This window comes from Nyctereutes procyonoides, unplaced genomic scaffold, assembly GCF_905146905.1.
Source record: "Nyctereutes procyonoides isolate TBG_1078 unplaced genomic scaffold, NYPRO_anot_genome, whole genome shotgun sequence".
Lineage (NCBI taxonomy): Eukaryota > Metazoa > Chordata > Mammalia > Carnivora > Canidae > Nyctereutes > Nyctereutes procyonoides.
Window position 1 is genome coordinate 57777063 of NW_026575121.1, and position 20603 is coordinate 57797665.

A 20603-nucleotide genomic window follows, 5' to 3' on the forward strand; every position below is an offset into this window, starting at 1 on the left:
ATTTTGCATTTCCCTGGTTGCTATGATGTGTTTTTTCATATGTTCTCAGACCTAGTAGCCCAAAGACATCATTTTCCTATTTATGAACAAGTTTGCATGAGTTTCTTGATGATTTTCAGGAATTCTTTACATATTCTGGGTCATATTCCTTGCTAGTTGCATGCATGACAAACATGTGGCTTATAGTATTTTCTTAATCTAACCAGAAGCTTGTCAACTTTGGGGCACCTGGGTGCTCAGTAGGTTAAGAATCTGCCTTCAGCTCAGGTCATGATCCCAGGACCCATATCGGGTTCACTCGTAGCAGGGAAGCTGCATCTCCCTCTCCCTCTGCCCCATCTCCTGCTCTTCTCTCTCATGTTCTCTCCCACAAATAAAATCTAAAAAAAAAAAAAAAGTGTATCAAATTTATTGATCTTTTAAAAATAGCTTTTGATTGCATTGATATACTCTATTATTTTTTCATTGATTTCTGTGCTCTTTATTATTTCCTTCCTTCTGCTTGCTTTGAGTTTAATTTGTTCTATCTAGTTACTTAAATAGCAAGCATAGATAATTGATTTAATGCCTTTTTTCCTAATAGTATTTAATGCAATAAATTTCCAACTCTAGTTATGTTAGCTACATTCTGAATATTCTGATACATTTTGCTTTTATTTTCATTCAATTAAAAATGTTTTCTATTTTCCCATAGGATTTCCTCTTTGACTAATGTTTACCTTCCAAATATTTAGGAACATTTCAGATATATTTCTCTTTTTTATCTCTAGTTTAATTGCCTTATGATCTGGGAACATGCTTTGTATAATTTTATTTCTCTTCAATTTATCAGGAATTCTTTATGGCCCAGGATATGGTCTATCTTGTGAAATTTCCATGCACATTTGAAAATGAGTATTCTGCTATTGTCAGGTAGTGATCTGGAAATGTCTATTGGGTCAGTTGGCTGACAGTGTTGTTGAGTGCTTCTGTATCTTGGCTGGTTTTCTGTCCACTTATTTTATTGAATACTGGGAGAAGAGCATCCAAGTCTCCAACTATAATTGAGATTTTTGCCTACTCTTTCTTTCAGTTTAGTTAGTTTTTGCCTCATATATTTGGAAGTTCTGTTATTAGATGCATAGACCTTTAAGATTATTGCATCTTCTTGATGAATAGATTTACTTATCCTTATGCATCTTTTCTTTTTTATTTCTAACCATACTCCTTCTTCTATGGTCTGCTTTGTCTGAAATTAATATACCCACTTCATCATTCTTTAGATCATGGTCAGCAAGATTTTTTTTTCCACCCACTTAATTATTTTTAATCAGCTGTATTAAGATATAATTCACATACCATACAATTATACCTTTAAACTATACAATTCAGGGTTCTTTAGTAATTCCTTAGGGCTGTGCAACTATTACCACAATCTAATTTTAGAGTATTTTCATCCCCTCCCCATCCCAAAGAAAATCCATCTCTTTACTTTGAACCTAATTATGTCTCTGTAGTTAACTCGAGATTTTTATAGACAATACATAGATGAGTCATGTTTATTTTTATCCAATCTGATAACCTTTGTATTTTAACTAGTGTGTTCAGACCGTTTACATTTAATGTAATTATTGATGTGATTGACTATAGGTCTGTCCATTTTATTTTATTCTTTTTCTCACCACCATTTTTTGTTCATCTATTTCCCAATGATGCTTTATTTGGATCATTTGAACATTTCTTAGTATTCTATTTTAATTTATCTGTTGGTATTTCAACTCTATGTCTTTGTATTTTTTTTCGTAGCTGATTTAGCAATTGGAATATATACACACCCAACTTTCAGTCTGTTTGCATCAACCGTAATGTTCCTTTTAGCCTTTACTTTCTAGTCACCACATACATCTACGTACATCTACAGTGACAAATATATTACATCTACATTCTTTACAGTTGTCCCATATTTTACATCTATTTTGTAGTTGTTACATACTTTACATCCACATACATTGAATGTATTCTCCTAGGCAATGTTATAACTTTTGCCTTCAAATGTCATGCATGCTTTAAACAACTTTTGTGGAGAAAACTCTTTATATTGTCCCAGTACTTATCACTTCTGCAACTTTCCTTCACTCCTAAGTTCTGAGTTTTCTTCTACTACCATTCCCTTTAGCAGGCCATTCAGAGCAGATCGAAGAACGGTCCTAATTTGCCTAAATCTGGGTGTGTCTTTCTTCTCTTATTCTCCAAGTTTTGAATTCCTCCCACAAGTCACTTTGTTTTTCTGGTCCTCATATAGATGTGTATTTTGTTCAAGATTTAGTTATAATTACTAAGATAAATAGGCTTCAGTGGACTTACTTCATGGTGGCCCAGCTAGTGTATTTATCACACATAAAGTGAAGAAGGTTAATATAGTGAAATTGATTAACCCTCATCTTTATAAGTTATGCTTTTGTTGTACTGTTCAAAAAATCTTTCTTATCAAAAAGTCCAAAAACAAATCTCTTAACTTGCTGCCATGAAGATCTCTCTCTCTCCTCTCTCATATATATAAGTTTAGGGTTTGGGGGTTTTTGGTTGGTTGTTGTTGTTTTGTTTTGTTTTACATTTAGGTGTTTAAGCTACCTGGACTTTATTTTTGAGAATAGTGTACATTGACAATGTAGTTTGACATTTTCTTGTACCAATAACAATTGTCCTGTGCCTTTTGCAACATAGGACCAAGCTTCTGACTTCCTCTCAATGCTGAGCATTGCCTGAAATGGACTATTTTCTGCATTTATCTCTGACCTTTTAGACCCTTGAATATGACTTTCCTCTTGATGGCCTTCCTTGAGCATTGCTTCTAAGCAAAGTCGTTAGTTGCCTCCATAAATTTGTTCCTGTAATTCTATAATGTACATCTCCTTTATATAATCTATTTTCTGTATTTTAATTATATATGTGTGTGTAGACCCTATATACTTTTGAGCATATAGATAATGCATTGGATGTATCTTAATCATTTTTGTACTCCAAACACCAAGCACTCAAAAAATTGCCGACTCAGTGTAATTGTCATCTGGTAGCAGCTTCAGATGCATTAAGAGAAGCAAACTGATAGGATATTTTCTAATTTTCTTCAAATATTTAAATTCAATCTCATGTTAAAAATGTACCAATATACTCAGTAATGGAATCACAGGCAGTTACATTACTGGTTAGAGGATATAAAAGTCACATTATTTATGGTGATTAGGTTCCAAAGTTGGCATGTTATGTGAAACTCACCTACAACAAAAAAGACTCTGGAATATCCCTTATTTTGCCTGTAAAAGAACAATATCTTTTATATGTTTTATATATGTAAACAGTATGTTTTCAATGTATACCACTTTGTACAATTATATGCATATATTTTTGCACAATGTGTAAAACAACTTAAAGCATTAAAACATAATATCTTTAATCTAAGGAAGTGAATTACACAGAATTGAATTTTCAGAGGTTTGTTCATTCATTCATTCATTCATTCATTCAACAAATATTTCCCCAGGACCAAGTTGTGCAAGACACAGATCTAGGCACCTTTGGTCTACAAAACAAATATCCTTCCCTTTATGGGAGTTAAAATCTTGCATTGGGAAGCAACCAATAAGCAATATATACATACGTGTATAATATACTAAAAGGAAATAAAACATATTAAGAAAAGTAATCAGGATAAGCAAACCTGAGAGTGACAAGAGTGGGTATGGAGGGAGGTTGGGTTGAGTAGTGAGTTTAAGAAAGTAGATCAACAAAAGCTTCATTGAGCAAAGGCAGAGGAAGAAGTCAGAGAACCAGTGATGCTGATGTCAGAAGAGCACATTCCAGTTGGGGGAACAGCAAAATCCCTCAGACAGGAGCACACCTGAGTTGCAGGGTGGCCAAGGGGGCCATTGTGGCCAGTGGGACATTAACTCCATGTGTTAGTAGATGTTTAAATGAGAGAAGTTGGAATTAGCATTAGCTGTGTTAATTCTAGAAATGGGAGACTTTTACATTATCAACTATAGCAAGAGGCTAACTGTGAAATACCAATTATGCCTGTATGATTTTGTTTTTCTTCAAAACCCTTGGCCAGGTTTGGAAACTCTGGTCTGCTCAGAATATAAGTGAAGGACAATTGTTTGCCTTTTCTGTAAATGGAAAATATAGACAAATATGGCTTTATTCTTGCTCAAGATACAAAGAACGGGAAAAGAGGTGCCAGGGAGCCAGGCTGCATATTCCCTGACTTGTTAGGTGTGGTGCTCTGGGCATGGATGTGGCCTGACATTTTTGAATACAAAATTCTAGCTGAAGAAAAACGTAATTTTCTGTTGCACTGAAATTGTAATCATTTAGTTATGGTGAGAAGATTTATTTTATGAAAAATAAAAGAAGAATTTATTTTACAACCTTAGTACACTTGGAAGACAGGATTCTTCTCTAATTTCCCTGATTACATTATTATTTGAAACTGTCACTTTGTATTTCTGACTGTCAGAAATAGGTTCCAGAACAGCTGAACTGTGATATTGGGAAGAAATGTCATGAAGTCAATGATATAAAAAGCCTAGATTTTGAAGCCCAAGTGGATTTAAATTAATTTTATACGCTTCCAGGTGATTTTTATTATCTCTTTCTGGAGAGAAGTCTTGATTAAAACAGATTTGCTCCCCTCTCTTGCCTCCTTTGGCAAAATCTTATCTCTTCTCCTTCTAATCCTTCCTGGTATCTGTTTTCCCTTTCTCTATTTGTTCTAGCGTCTGTACTTGCATGATTTTCCATGACTATGTCTTAAAGACACTGTAATGGGCCTCAGTGTCACAGTGACTGCCACCGTGCCCATCAAGTCCATTTCTTCTTAGACACACAACTGACTAGGTCTTCCCAGCTTCCCTCACCATGCAGAGTAATCCTGTAATTGACATCCACTCAGTGGAATCAGAGCCATAGTGAGAGGAGCCACTTCCAAGTTTGATCTATGCAAACCTTCCTTTGCCTGGTGTGCCATGTCCCTTCCCACTTAAAAGTTGGATATAAGGGGCACCTGGATGGCTCAGTCAGGCATCTGCCTTTGGCTCAGGTCACAATCCCAGGGTCCTGGGATAGAGCCCTGCATAAGGCTCCTTGCTCAGCGGGGTGTCTGCTTCTCCCTCTCCCTCTGCCTGCTGCTCCCCCTGCTTGTGTGTTTGCACTCTCTCTCTCTGTCAAATAAATAAAATCTTTTAAAGAATAAAATAAAATAAACAAGTAAATGAATAAAAGCTGGATAAAGATGCCAGAAGGTGCAGAGAACACTCATGACAACACAGAAGGCCATCCACTGATCAGAAACACCCATTTGGGTGTCAATAAGAACAATGTACTTCTTTTGTACTGAGCCAGTGGTGTTTGTGTCTTGTCTGTTATCTAAGATCTAACTAATACCACTTCATCATTTATTTAATGTTGTATGTGTAATGCTAAGCATTATTATTTATGGTACTTAGTTATCTAAGTTTAGCTTCCATTTTGTAGTAAAAAAATTTTAAGATATCAAAAATCATATCTTCTAATGACAGGATCATTAGAATGTTGCTTATTAGACATTTGAATACCAAATAATGATCAGTGGTACTCCCACCAAACCATTTATAAAAATCCAAAGCTTAGAACTCTTAACAAATGGTCTCTCAGAAATTCCTCAAAACCAACAGACCTAATTTTTCTCAGGGACAAAGTTGATCCCCTCTAACAAGCTGAAAATCCTGAGAAAATTTCATACTTTTAGGACCTTTTTGATGCATTTAATGATTGTGAAGGAGTGCCTTGTTTCCTTCCAATTTTCCAAGTGGATATCCGTAACTGGTAACTAAATTTTGGAGGGAAAAAATCAAGGTTGATGACAGTGAATATGTTGTCCCCAGCACAGTAAATTCCATGGCCAATGGAGTTGTTAAACTATGTCCCTCTCCTAATTATAGCTGATTGTTTAAAAAATATACTTGGATTACATTATTTTATTAACATCTACTTTCCTAAAGTATTTTTTTCTCACTCTAATTATATTTAATGCCACAATACACACATTATGGTTGTTTCCAGGAAAAAGTATTATGAGATATTAATAAATTAACAGATAAACTGTGCCTTACATAGCAATGCAAATCCTGGCTAATTGAACAAGTGGGGGAAAGGATCCTTCTACATGGCTCCTCCATCCTCCAAAGGCTGCTTACTACCATGGTTTGACTCTTGCTTCCCTCACTTCACACCCATGACTTACCTTCTCTCTGAGTTATGCATAATACTATTGCTCCTTCAAAGCCAACTCTTATGCCCGGTACCACATCACGTGGTGCTTTTCTCTCTCATGGTTGTTTTTTTGTTTTTGTTTTTGTTTTTGTTTTTGTTTTGTCATGTGAGTGTGAAAGTGAAAAAAAATATGAATACTATCCCACTCAACCCAAATGTCCTTCTTTCCTTTTTGTATCCTCTGCATCCTTTTACTCCAAAACCACAGCCCAATATGAATTTCTTGGAATTTTATCACCTTGAAATTAGTTTTGTCTCTGTCTCTGCTGTATTCCAACAACAATAATTATGCATACTATACTTTAGTCAGTCAATGCTGTGTTCCCTCATGACATGTTTGTGGTTGTGTGATGTCTAAGCATCTTTCTTCACCTAACTCTTGATGCTTTTATGTCTTGTTGCTCAATTTGCACGGAAGCCCTTTGAGGGAATAGGTCATATGGTGTGGTTCTGAGTCCTGTAGAAGGCATCACACTACCTTCTACTGCACGGAAAGAACACGTATTCACGATCTGCACCCAAGGAAGACTTCCGGAAGGTCAAGTGATTTATTAGCACTCTGAAGGTCAGCTGAACTCAGCAAACTTGAATTTGTTCTGACTGTACCGCTTACTAGCCAAATGAGTTTGGGCTTTAAAGATGAATTTCAGCACCTTTGAAATGAGACTAAGAGCCTGCTTATTTCACATATTATGAGAAACTACTAGGATAGTAACATGCCAAAAGCTTTAAGAATATAAGACGCCTGGGTGGCTCAGTGGTTGAGTGTCTGCCTTGAGATTAGGCCATGATCCTGGGGTTCTAGGATGGAGACCAGCATTGAGCTCCCCACAGGGAGTCTGCTTCTCCCTTGCCTATGCCTCTGTCTCTCATGAATAAATAAATATTTTTTTTAAAAAAAGAGAATATAAGACAATATCATGAAGATGATGTTAAAATAGGCCCTCAGAAACCTCAGAGGATTCTATATTTGGGCGTACAAACTGGGGCTGCTATAGAGAGAAATAAAATTCTAGGTGTGGTTACATCTGATTGGACTGACAAAATCTGTGTGAGAACGGATGGTAACAAAGCAGGAATAATCAATGTGGCTAAAAAATACAGGACTTTCAATAACCTGCTAAAGTGTGTAGACTTGATTATTCAGACCAAGGCAAATTGGTAGCATTGAAGATTTTTGAACACACAAATTATATGAATAGATCTTTTCTTTGGAATGATAAAATCTAGTAGATTAATTGTCCTCAAAAGTACCTCCTGGTGTTTGCAGTAAGTCTCCTATAAAATCCCAAGAAAAATGTTTTAAAAGAAATTGTAATGCTATTACTTTCTGTATTTCCAATATAAGAGATTTATGTTTTTCTATATATTCCATGGATTTGAACCCCATTACTATAATATCTCATTACTATAAACATACCCTAAATATATGTTATCAATTTTTGTTACAGTCTAGTCACTTATACTGATACTGCCATGTTTTCTTAAATGAATTGAGGTAAAAGAACAGAGCTCATACAAAATCCATATCCTGAAGTGTCACAAATTAATTACATTGAGTGATGTATAGTACAAGCATAAATTTCTATTTTATAACTTTCCATTAATAGGAAGAAATATACATTCACTCATCAGAGACCATTTTTATTCATAGCTATTACCTAAAAGCAAATCCAAATAAATATCCACTTAAATGATATTAAATGTGTTGTAATATAATATTACTTATGAAAGTTAAGAACAATACTAAATTTTTTAAGAAATCAAAATGTACAGATAAGGTACAACCCTAAAAAAGCTAAACCTTCCCTGCCCTCTTCATTGTCTCTGTCTAGATATAGCTACTCTTGTTTACAATAGAAATTGTAAAGTGCCTTTAAAGAGATATTTTTCCTTTTATTTAACCTTTTGTCAATAAAGGAAACAGAACAGCAACAAGAGAAACAGAATAGTAAGAATGAACTTAATTGAGTCACTACATAAATAACTATTTCCAAATTAGAAAGAATCAACTCTTTTTTTACATAAGCCAGAAATGCTGTTAGCACATTCAGATCATTTTCTTAAAATTTTTTAGAAGTATAAAGATATATAACCCTTTATCAAATATCTTTTTTCTTTTGAATCACATATTACTTTATGCCACATCTTTACGACCTATTTAGGTAGACTTTGGCTTTACCAACTGTGCTTTTTGAATTTTACTTTTTAATGTTTTTTTCCTCCAATGTCTTGTTAGCATCAAGTAGAAATGGGATTTGCATTTGAAACACTAATGTTCACTCTTCAGTCAGCCAAGATGCTTCTTTCTTTTAATTTCCAAATGTCAGTAAATACGTCTTTTCACCTTTGGGTGAATAGTCAATAGAAAAATCAACTCTGTGACAAATGAACAGCAACATGATTTTACATATGAATTATTTAACAAAGTCTATTTTTATCCTGAAAGGGAAATACTTAAGGTAAAAATCAGCAGCAAATTATTAATTTACATTTATTAATATCATTCACAGAAATGCATATCCACAGGAAGTAAAGAAATTTATATCTCATTTTTTAATTAGTTCATCTCGTAGAACTCTATTAATGACACCATAGAAAACTACTGAAAATTAATAAAAAGATAGCTAAGTAATAAACCTCATGAAGCCTTACATCGCATATTGTTTCCCTCTGGATTGTGAGAGATTCAGTGGATTTTGACCCTGGAAAGTGAGCAAACTAATGATAAGTGTCCCACTGAGATGAAGAACTTTCATGAACTTTACAACCCTTTATCAAATTCTGTCTTCAAGTCTGCCTGATAGCTCTAGACATTAGAAGGCACAAAATACTTTACAATTCTGGGTGGGGAAATGGAAACTAGAGTCATGTCTCAAACATGACTAAATATCTAAATATCAAAACAGCAAGATCTCTCAAATACAGAATAACCCCCCCTTTTAAAGATTTTATTATTTATTTATTTATTTATTTATTTATTTATTTATTTATTTATTTATTTATTTTTGAGAGAGATAGCACAGAGGGAGAGGGAGAAGCAGCCCCCCCCCCCCTCAGAGCAGGGAATCCGACGCGGTACTTGATCCCAGGACCCGGTATTATGACCTGAGCTGAAGGCAGACACTTCACTGAGTGAGCCCCCTGGGTGCCCCTAAAACCCATTTTTAAAAAATCCCCAAAGTGATTTGCTGAAGTATTAATAGCCAGTGTTATAAGTGGCACTATTTTCTCAGAATTACTGTATCGATGAAGTAATCGAAAGGAGAGGATTTTTAACTGCAGATGAGCATTCCAACCCAGAGGGAAATGCCTGGACCATGGTCATTCAAGTATCTGCTCACATCTGCTGGGAGCTTGAACCAGGGCATTCAGAGGCACCTGCTTGTTGAGTGTGGATAGCATTGCTTCCCCTTCCATCATCTTTCTTTGAGAACAGAAAGGAGAATTTGAGGCCATAGATTTGGGGTGGTCTAGCCAGACAGGGGGTTGTAGTTTACACACATCCCCTGCCCCCATCCCATGCAGCTCACGTGCAGGTGACTCCCACGATGCTGCCTGGGCTCCGGGAGCTGAGCAGTGGCTCCATCTGTCAGTGCCTTTGAGGGGCCGATTGTTCCAGCTCCCAGTGAAACTGTGACTTTTTGCTATCTCAAACCAAATCACCAGTGGCTCCTAAGCTTTGAAGCTTTCATATTTCTTTCAAATGTCAAATTTAAAAATAAAAATCACAATAATTTCCAGCTATATTATTAGATTTCCACTGATTTTGCTTTCAAAGGCATTTAAGCTGACAGATGGTCTGCATCCTTTCCTAGAAGCTTGAGGTTTGTACCTGTTATACAATAGTATCATTTCCCCCCCCCATGACACCCAAAAGTAATAATTCTGGGCATGGGATGCCTTAGTCTGTTTGGGCTGCTATAATAAAGTGCTGTGGACTTGTCAACAAGAGAAATGTATTTCTCATGGTTCTAGAAGCTAGAAGCTAGAAGTCCAAGATCCAGGTGCCAGTGTGGTCAGGATAGGGGTCTCTTCCAGGTTGTAGGCTTCTCTCTGGGTCCTCACAGGCAGAAGGGGTGAGAGAGCTCTAATCCCATTCTTGGGGACTCCACCCTCATGACCTCATCACTTCCCAAAGGCCCCAACCACAAATACCACTACACTGCGGGGTAGGATTCCAACATGTGAATTTTGGGGGTACACAAACATTCAGACCACTGCATAGGATAAGCTTGTTGGATCATCTGAGGTGTTGCAGTCTTTGGCCACCCCAAAGACTAGGGTAACTGTCCCACTGTCTTTCAATGGCTCCACTCACGAGCCATTCAAAGCCATCTAGGCATGTCTGAATTCAGAGTAACTAATGGGTCTGGGACCACCCACACCTGATGTGATTTCAGGCCAACAGAGCATTTTTAATAAGTTCCCAGGGTTTTATGGTGTTTGAAGGAGCCGTACCTGAATCCGTGACATGTGACTACCTCTCAAGTGCAAGAATTTGCTCAGGATCAGTCTGGCATTACTTGAAGGCAGTCTCTTATTTCCTTTTCCTGTCTTTGACAGGAGTGAGGTGCCCAATGCCCCCAAGTTGATGCAAAAAAAAAATGAAAACATAAATCTAATATACTGTGTAAGAAGAGATTTCAATACAGAGCAAGCAAAACCAATGAAAAGAGTCTCCTTTAAAATAGAGTCAGGAGACCATCTGGGAGGACAAATTTATGCGCATCCTCCTGAGAGGAAAAGTGCACTTTCTGCCCCTGTAAGACCTCTGCCTGGACTTGAGTCCTTCCTCACCAGGACACCTGAGTCCTTGGCCTTCTTCACTTGGAAAGGAACCAACTTTCAAACGTTTTGATCCCTGATCTACATGTTAACCTTATCAACCCCAGTTCAGCTAGCCTCAATCCTGCCCTGTCTTCCTCTGAATGCGAGTCAGGTTTCTACCTGAATCCATCTCCCAAGTGGCAATTCGGATTGCCCAAATCAATGTCTGTTTGCTTTAATTTTCGCCAATTCTTTCTAGGTTGATGATTGTGATCAACTTTCTCCCTTCTCTCAAGCATCATCCCCCCACACACACACACATTAGGGTTCCACAATAGGAACTCTATTTAAGCTCTCCACATACACTGGGTGCGTTGTGCTGAGTAGAGATTAATTTACTCACTTTGGACTTGAAAGGACACCCCGGGTCTGAGCAAGCAACACATTCTACTTCCAAGGATTTCTACCCACTTAGATCAACATTTTCCCACTTACACATCTTATGTGACCCTTTTTAAATGGAAACAAAATTCCTCTTAACCTTTAACATTTCTTAAGTTAATTTATTATAATGGTAATTAAATGTAGACACACATTGTTACATAAGGTCTCTTGTATCCTTTTGCCTCTCCTTACAGCTATAAAACCAAAGCAAATTTAGAAATGCAGTGTGACAAAAGCCAGAAGAGCAAAAAATTAAAGTTCATAACATTTATGCTAGGTATGATTTTGTTTAGCTGGAAGGAAATTACTGATGACAAAGTGAATTTGGTCCTGACTCAGATTCCATGAACTTGGTCCATTTCTACCATCCTTGGCTGTTGATGAACCTAAGGCCCTACCACTTCTCTCAGCTTGAACTGCTAGGCAACTGTTCATCTCACCCATGCTGTCTTATAGCTTAGCTCTTTCTCAGGGGAGAGGCCTGATTTGCATATTAAACCCATTTACTCTTTTCTCATTGGTCTGCAATGATATCAGTAATATTATCTGTGTCATCTTGCTTGTAAATTACATACGAAGTGATAGAATAAAGCCTTGCTGAGCACTCACTTAAAAAGTAGGTATTCAGAGGATCCAAAGCATGCTTGTAGTACTTTTGATAAAATATCATGAGAAGAAAAATGCAAAAAACATTAGATTCTCCAAAGAACTTGAGGACCCCTGAAAATACATATACAAACCCCTATTTCAGAAACATTACATTTAACAGTTGTTTAAGTTATTCGCTAAAATCTGTTTATCTTATTCCTGAAATTCAAAGATTCTCTGGACCTTTCATTTCTTCCTGTGTAACTTTCTTTAGTATACACACATATAAATATACACATATTTAAACACATATATACATATATAAATATGTATAAATGTATATAATAGATATGTTATAAATCCAGTGTGTTGCCCAGTATTTTGAGAGCTTCTTGTTGATAAGGAAGAGACTATGTTCTATTTCTGTAGGGCCCTAAATTGTGAGCAGTGCTTTCATTTTATGTTATCTGTTTGACTCATCAGGATAATCATAAGTCAGCAGTGTTTAGGGATTTTCTCAAATCCAAGAGTTCACAATGACAAAAGCATAGTACCCCACATTTGCAGGGCACCAGCTAGTGTTTTAAGGCCATCTTTTAAGAGCCCACATATGTAACTCAGGTAACTCCTCATCTGTTTTGTTGAGCTAGATTGTAACTGTGATCCCACTTTACAGATGAGGAAGCTGGTGGGCTTGGTCACCGGACTGTCATTAAGTGACAGATGTAGGATTCCAGCCCAGAATTGCACTTCTAAGGTCTGGGCTGTCAGCCATGCTGCCTCTGCTCAAATGAGGACCAAAGTCTTCATAGACTGGTGACTTTCTGTGAAAGAATTAAGTCCAGTGTCACTGCTGGCACTTGTCTACATCAAAGCCTATGAAAACACCTCTTCTCACTTATTCTTTCCCCCTTTCCAAGTGGTGGCAACTTCATTTTTTTTTTTTGCAAACTCATTTTTAATCATTCAGACCAAATGATATCTTCTCTGTGAAGTTTCTCCAGACCTTCCTCCATAAGCGACATGTCCCAGGTAAATGGGGAAAATGTTTTAAAAATCTCTTTCTTTTTGAGCTACTCCATCTCTATGCCATGTGCAACAAAGTTAAGATGGCTGTGTGTTTTGCATCCTTCAAAGTTCCTCTAAAGGCAGGGTATTTGTGATATTTGTGGAGCACAGGGATGGGACAGTGTGGACACCCAAGAGTTCATGGATATGGGACCACCTTTATGTTCCCAGTCATAACACTTGCTTTTTGGTTCTGAAAGATAATGATTTTGTGTCCAACAACTATAATATAAAACATGCCCCAAAAGAAAATAAATAAGTGAGTAGCTGTCTGAAGTGACGTGGGGTGAAGATAAATCTTTGAAGCAGTGGTAAACGATCTTCAAGTTAGAAGACACCAATATGGCACCCTCTAGTCAACAAAGAAATCAGGATGAGACGGGGTAGAGGGTGAAGTCAGCAGACTCTAGGCACTCATTTCCAGCTGCATCCCTGATCCCCAGTGTCAGTTCCTCTCTTTCTGAAAAGAAATGGTTCCCTTTCACCACTACAATTAAATTTTTAAAAATTGTTTTTTCATCACAAGTACCCTCCTTAGCCTCTATCTCTTATATCATCCCTCTGGTGACTGACAGTGTGTTCTCTGTAGTTACAAGTTTCCAAAACCAAAATTTTTGTTTAAAAAGCATTATTGCCTTTTTAGTAATAATGTATCATGAAACAGGAAATAATGGTAGAGGAAGCTGTGAGAGTTTTTGTTATTACCAATAGGACACGAAATTTAAAGAATGGCAAAACACTGATTCAGACGTTTTTTACAGCACTGAGTAACACTGTGAATACTTTGTAGTGTTTATGTATTACTTGACCGTCATCTAAATAATATCCATACTTGCATCCATTTGCTATTCTAAAATATTAAAGCTCTTTTAGTATCTGTGATAAGTGTTATTTTTGTGCCTCATAATCTAATAAATTCAATAAATCTAAATAATGCAGATTAAGCATCATTAGTCGGGGCACACTGTTCTTATCTCCTGATTTTCTGTTTATCACCTCACAGATCATAGTTTTTAAAAGCCCTCTGAACTTCATTCATTATGTTGCAAGTAGTGAGCTACCATGTATCTTTACACAGAATTTTAACTTTCATTTAAGGAATAATCTGTGAAAATTCTTTGTTTTTCTTTTTTAAAGGAAGATCAATAATGCTAGTATGTTACCATCTTATATATACCATTCTGGCAACTATCTTTGTTCCTATTAGATTTTACTCAATACCTATTAATCTCCATAATAGACAATAAAGTTCCATGGGAATCTCTCAATGAAGGGGTTTATTCTGAGCATTAGTTGATTATTGCAAACATCAGTCAAATTTTTGCGTATCAAGGAATCATAGAAAGTTCCTGGTTGTTGATGCAAAAATGGTGTTCTTCTTTACTTACTACATTATTCAAGACATCAATATCCTCATTATGAAAATGCTTTCTAATGGTTTGGGTATATAAGTTTCACCTTTCATAATGTACTTGGGAATTAAGATATTTTTAGTAAACACTGAGAAGCTTGGAAAGGGTAGAGCCCCCCCCCCTTTTTACCCACACAGCAAAGCAATAACTCAGGGAATTTGGGACATTTTGTGTCAAAATCCCTCCCCACGAGCCTCCGTCAGATTAGCAGCCATAGGAAGTCACTTGTCAGCAGACTGATGCTGCCATGTGCAGTGGCCCCAACTGAAAATGTGGTCCTGTTATGAAGGCCTCCATTTTTATATCATTTTTGTACCTTTCTTGCTTTCTTTTATATTAATGGAGTATTTATGATTTCACATTTTCTTTATATAACTTCCAATTACACATTCTCTCCCTGTGTTTTCTGTAGTTGTACTAGAGAAGAAAGCATGCATTTTTTGATTTACTGAATCTTAGGGAATTTTGTTACTTTGGTCATTTTACCAATACTTTTAGAACCTTGGAACATCTAAACTCCACATAACCACTCCTGGCTTTTGCAGATTGTCACTAGCATGCATTCTTGTTCTACAGCTAATGTATAGTCTGTAAGACATCCCAAGCATATAACTTTGGTTGACCCATGGATTTAATTCTAGTGTCCTTAATTCTCTCTTAAATTTCCATTTTTCTATCTGGGATCATTTTCCTTCACCCTCACAAGTACCTTAACCTGAAAAAAAGTGGGAGACTTCTGATGGAAAATTTCCTCTTTTTTGTTGTCTAAAAATATCTTTAGGGCAGCCCAGGTGGCTCAGCGGTTTAGCACCTGCCTTTAGCCCAGGGCCTGATCCTGGAGACCTGGAATCGAGCCCCACATTGGGCTCCCTGGATGGAGCCTGCTTCTCCCTCTGCCTGTGTCTCTGCCTCTTTCTCTCTCTGTCTCTCATGAATAAATAAATAAAATATTTAAAAATAAATAAATAAATAAATAAATAAATAAAATATCTTTATTTCACTTTTTGGGGAATACTTTTACTGAGAATAGTTTTAGGTTGAATTGCTTCCAGTACTTGAATCTGCTATTCGCTGTGTCCTGGCTTCTGCTTAGAAGTCCACTTTCAAAAGATGAATGGATAAAGATGCTGTGGTCTATGTATACAGTGGAATATTCCTCAGCCATTAGAAATGACAAATACCCACCATTTGCTTCAACGTGGATGGAACTGGAGGGTATTATGCTGAGTGAAATAAGGCAATTGGAAAGGACAAACATTATATGGTCTCATTCATTTGGGGAATATAAAAAATAGTGAAAGGGAATAAAGGGGAAAGGAGAGAAAATGAGTGGGAAATATCAATGAGGGTGACAGAGCATGAAAGATTCCTAACTCTGGGAAATGAACAAAGGGTAGTGGAAGGGAGGTGGGTGGGGGGACGGGGTGAGTGGGTGACGGGCACTGAGGGGGGCATTTGCCGGGATGAGCACTGGGTGATATGCTATATGTTGACAAATTGAACTCCAATAAAAAAAATTTAAAAATAAATAAATAAATAAATAAACAAACAAACAAACCAACCAAAAGCAGAGGGTTCAGAGAGCTTCCAGGTTGGAAGACACAGGGAGATTTGGGGAGAGTGGTGCTTTCAGAAAGGATGTGGAAGTTCCTTGTCCTTTCTCCATCCCTATGCATTTCTTCCATCTGGCTGTTCCTGAGTTACATCCTTTAATAATAAACCAGTGATCTAGTAAAAAAAAAAAAAAAAAAAAAGTCAACTTTCCCTCTCATTGTTGTTCCACTGAATGGAATGTGTCTTTTCTGTTTGGATTTTAAAGTTTTTTCCTCTGTCTTTGTTTTACTATGATCCGCCTTATATCTTCTTGCTGTTGGCAGTTGCCTGTGTGTGTGTGTGTGTGTGTGTGTGTGTGTGTGTGTCTTTTGTGCTGTTTGCTGAGCTTCTTAACTGTGTGTATACTGATGCCCTTTGCGGGCTCTGGAGACTTATCTCCTTGAGTATTGCCTTGTCACATTCTTTGTCTATCTTTTCTTTCTGGAATTCCTTTCATGTGTGTCTGTTGGGCTATCTCTTCTGTTTGTCCATCATTTCCTCTCTCCCAAGCATTTCATCATAGGTATTTTAAAGTCTTTATCAACTCACCCTAAATCTGGATCATCTGCAAATCTGTTCTGTCCTTCGATTTTTGGAATTTCGAATTTTGGAATTTCCTGGTCTCTCCGTGTGTAATTTCTGATCACACAGTCAGCGTTGTGGGTAAACAAACTGTAGATGCTGCAGACAATGTACTCTATCTGAGACATTCTACCAATCCCGTTAGGGGTCAGAGGCAAGAGAGGACGTCCTCAGTCCAGTCAGGGACTGAGCTGTGGTGCAGAACCAGCCTGCCTCTGCTCTGCCTCTGATTCCCAGGCAGCACCTGCTGTGCTTTGGCCCAGAGAACTTGTCAGGTCTCTTTGTTCCTCAGCTCTGGGAGAGCAGAGACCAGATGCACAGATGCGCTCCAGCTGTGCATTTCAGAGTCCCCGGGCTGCTCTCCAATGTGTGTCCCACTCCGGGCAAAATCTGCAAGTCTTGAAGATGAGACTAGTCAGGTGCTTGAGGGTTTTACCTCCCCCCCCTTCGCTCCCCCCAACCCCAGATTCTTGCTTCTGTAGCACCTTGGACATTGGACATTGTAGCAGATTTCACTCTGCTTTTTATAAGCTTTTGGCCTAAGGCAGCACTCCTGCATACATCTGAACAACTTAGCAAATGTCTCTTGGGGAAAATGCTCATCATTTGAGGGTCCTCCAATTCCTGATTTGTGTCTCTAATCTCCTACAACTGCAAGATATTGTATGGTCTCTCTTTCTTCTAGAAAGGGCTCTCTAGACCCACAGAAGAACTCAGGATTGGCAAAGTCCCAGGAAGGGGTGGGGGGCTGGGGGGAGCAGCTGGTAATTAATTATCTGTTGAGAAAGATTCTCCCTGTCCATAATTTTAGTTTCGCTGGTTCTCCATTTGCCAGAGCTATCTGATGCTTACGATTTTGGTAATTTATCTCTTTCTTTGTTCATCTTTACAATGGGAACAATGACCTGCCATGACCTGCAAAATCCTATGCAGATGTGAAGGTTTTTTTTGTTTGTTTGTTTCTAATTAGATCAATGTGAAGTTATGTTACTTAACACACATGATACCTCAAGGAAGTTGGGAGGAAAAATCAGCTGAGATGGTAGAAATATTCTTCCATCAACTACATACTTTCTCATAAGAACGAATCCCATGGCACTATCTTTTGCAGATCACTACTATGAGCTGACCATGTGCCAAGGAACATATATACAGGTGCTCAGTATCCATACAGTGACTGAGATTGCAGCTAAATGTAATCGCCAAGCGTACACAAGTGGAGAGTAGAGGAGCTAACATACAGAAGTGAAGGAAGCGTACAGATTCCACTGGATCTGAAGTCAGGAAAGGAGAAAGAGAGCATGGCCTTTAGCGTAGATAGGGTCCTGGAAAACAGTTGTTCAATCAGTGATAAGCAGTGCAGAGTAAGACTTCAGAAAACGCTCTGGAGCTGACCCGCTGGTTCCACCATTTTCCATGTGACTTTGGGCAAATTACCTCACCTCTTTGTGTCGCAATATCCTCATCTATGAAAGGCTGGGTGCTGTACAGGAGCAATCCTCTCAGGAGGATTGCTGAGTTAATGCTTCTAAGGTGCTTAGAAAAGTACTTGATACATATTTAGCACTCTAAAGTGTTTATTAAAAAATATATTTTTACACTCTCCCTTTCTTGGCTCACTTCCCTGAGCATAGAGTCAGTCTGGCTTCCTCGGGAGCCTTCCCAGCAGGAGGATCTCATTTCCAGGTCCTTCTGGTGCAGTCCTGGACACTGGAGAAAAAGACCCTTTCCAGAGGGCATGCTGCTTCAGCATGGAATCCTGGAGGTCCCTTCAGGGTCAGGACAGTCACAGTCGTATCTTTCACACTTACACAATTTTTCTCTGGTTTTCTGCACAATTTGGGGGACTTTCTTTTGCTAGTAACCGGCTCTAGAAATCTCGTTATACACTGCAGATTTCGGTTTGACTGCCCAGCTTCTGTGGTTTATCACCTTGTCTTGACATTCTGCCCATCTCCTTGATTCTAGCTTTAAATTCTTCTTCCGTGACAGGTAGACAGTAGGCTTGGGAGTCCAGGTGTAGGTGTTGGTTCTAGAATAGAGCACCGATTGCCCTTACTGCCAAGTGATTGCTTTCACATAGGAGCCAACCACTAGGTCCTGCTTTCATTTACTCTTTGGTTTGTTTTTTTTTTTTTTTAATTTTATGTATTTACGATAGAGAGAGAGAGAGAGAGAGGCAGAGACATAGGCAGAGGGAGAAGCAGGCTCCATGCACCAGGAGCCCGACGTGGGATTCAATCCCGGGTCTCCAGGATCGCGCCCTGAGCCAAAGGCAGGCGCTAAACCGCTGCGCCACCCAGGGATCCCTACTCTTTGGTTTTGATGGAGAGGCTGAGAAGGGCACTAGCACAAAATGAGTTACTTTGGCAGTGGGTTGAGATATCCTGTTTCTCCAGAATTCTCCCCAGTATTCCCATAGTGATGTCTAGCACACTCACTTTAGAATGGCCAGAAAAATGGTAGCCTCAGAAGCGAGAGGAAGAAGCCCATACAACTGCAGTCATGATGCTCTCCTGCAAGGGCTCCTAAAGATCTGTCTCTGTGGACACACAGGGCTCACAGCTGCTAGTTGAGATCACTGCTTTGATTTGTGGTCACAAACTAGAGCACTCTGACGCCACAGTGAGGTTGCAGTGTTTTCAAGTGCAGATAACCCTGCCTGTCCTGAGCTCCTCTGATATGGCAGTGGGCTGTCCTTGGCCACACCCATCCCCTTGGAAACCATTTCTGTATTCGTGTGATTCTCTGTAGACGCTGACGGTGAATGGTGAATGGGCCCTCTTGAGTAGCCCCATCCCTGGGTTAAGCCATCGTAGCCAGCAGTAGGGTCATGCTCGCTTCAAGGCCGTTGAGCGGTGCTGCACAGATGGGAGGACCCTGGAATCCTGGCGAACCTTCAGAGACCCAAAAACTTCTATTACAAGTAGCCTCGCAGCTGTGATGAATGAGGAAAAAGCACGAGATGTCCTAAGAATGTATATGCTAATAGAGGGCAAAGGGCAAACAGACGAGACTGCCTCTGGAATCACCTGGAGGGTTATGTCCTTAGCCAGTGTCCCTGTCCTACAGGTTTTGTTGTTTGCCATCATGGGAGTGGGGGTGGGGGGGTGGGGAGGGCTTTCCGATGCAGCAGTGCCCTGGAGAGTGCTCTGCCCCCGCGGCCCGAGGCACCCCGCGTGGCCCACCTCCCCCCTTGCTCACAGCAGCCGCTGCTCCCTGTCCCCTCTTACCTCCCGCAGGTAATCCACCAGCTGAGGCTCTCGGAGAATGAAAGCGTGGCCCTGCGGGAACTCCTGGACTGGAGGCGGAAGCTGTGCGAGGGGCGAGAAGACTGGCAGCATCTCCTGCACCCCTCGGAGCCCAGGGCGCCTCCCCCGCCGCCCTGCAAGAAGCCGAGCCTGGTGAAGAAGCCCGAGGGGGCCTCGTGCGGCCGGCTGCCCTCGGAGCTGTGGGACTCCAGCCTGTGAGTGCCGCGCTGCAGGCGGGCGCCCAGAGCAGAGCCGCGCGGGGCTCCAGGCCGCCGGCCCGGGCTGCGCCACCCGGACCGGCGCTTCGTGCGCGCAGTTATCCCGGGCGGAGGCCCGCAGAGTCCGGCGTGACTGCGCGGTGCACCTGCGCGGCGTGCATGCGCGTGCGTGCACCTGCGCGTGGTGCACTGCGTGTGCTTTCTCGCCGGCTGGGTGGCGTGCACTCTGGTTCTTAGCTCCGTGGCCCTCGGGCGCTTGCTACCCCCACGGAGCAAGAGAAGGGCCTGGAGAACCTGGGGGGCAGCGCCAGGGGGAGGAGGCAGAGAGGAGGGGCGCGCACGCCGGAGCCCGAGCCCGAGCCGGAGCCGGAGCCGGTGCCCTGTTGAGC

At 39.7% G+C, this 20603-nt stretch overlaps 1 protein-coding gene across 1 annotated transcript in view; it reads left to right on the forward strand.

Annotated features, from left to right (window-relative positions):
• Positions 1-20299, forward strand: part of MYO16 (myosin XVI) — a 444013-nt gene extending 423714 nt beyond the window's left edge. Inside the window, exon 35 of the mRNA XM_055335623.1 lies at positions 19988-20299. Coding sequence (XP_055191598.1) covers positions 19988-20215 — 228 coding nt within the window. The 3' untranslated portion in view covers positions 20216-20299. The remainder of the gene's footprint in view (positions 1-19987) is intronic.
• Positions 20300-20603: the final 304 nt, after the last annotated feature.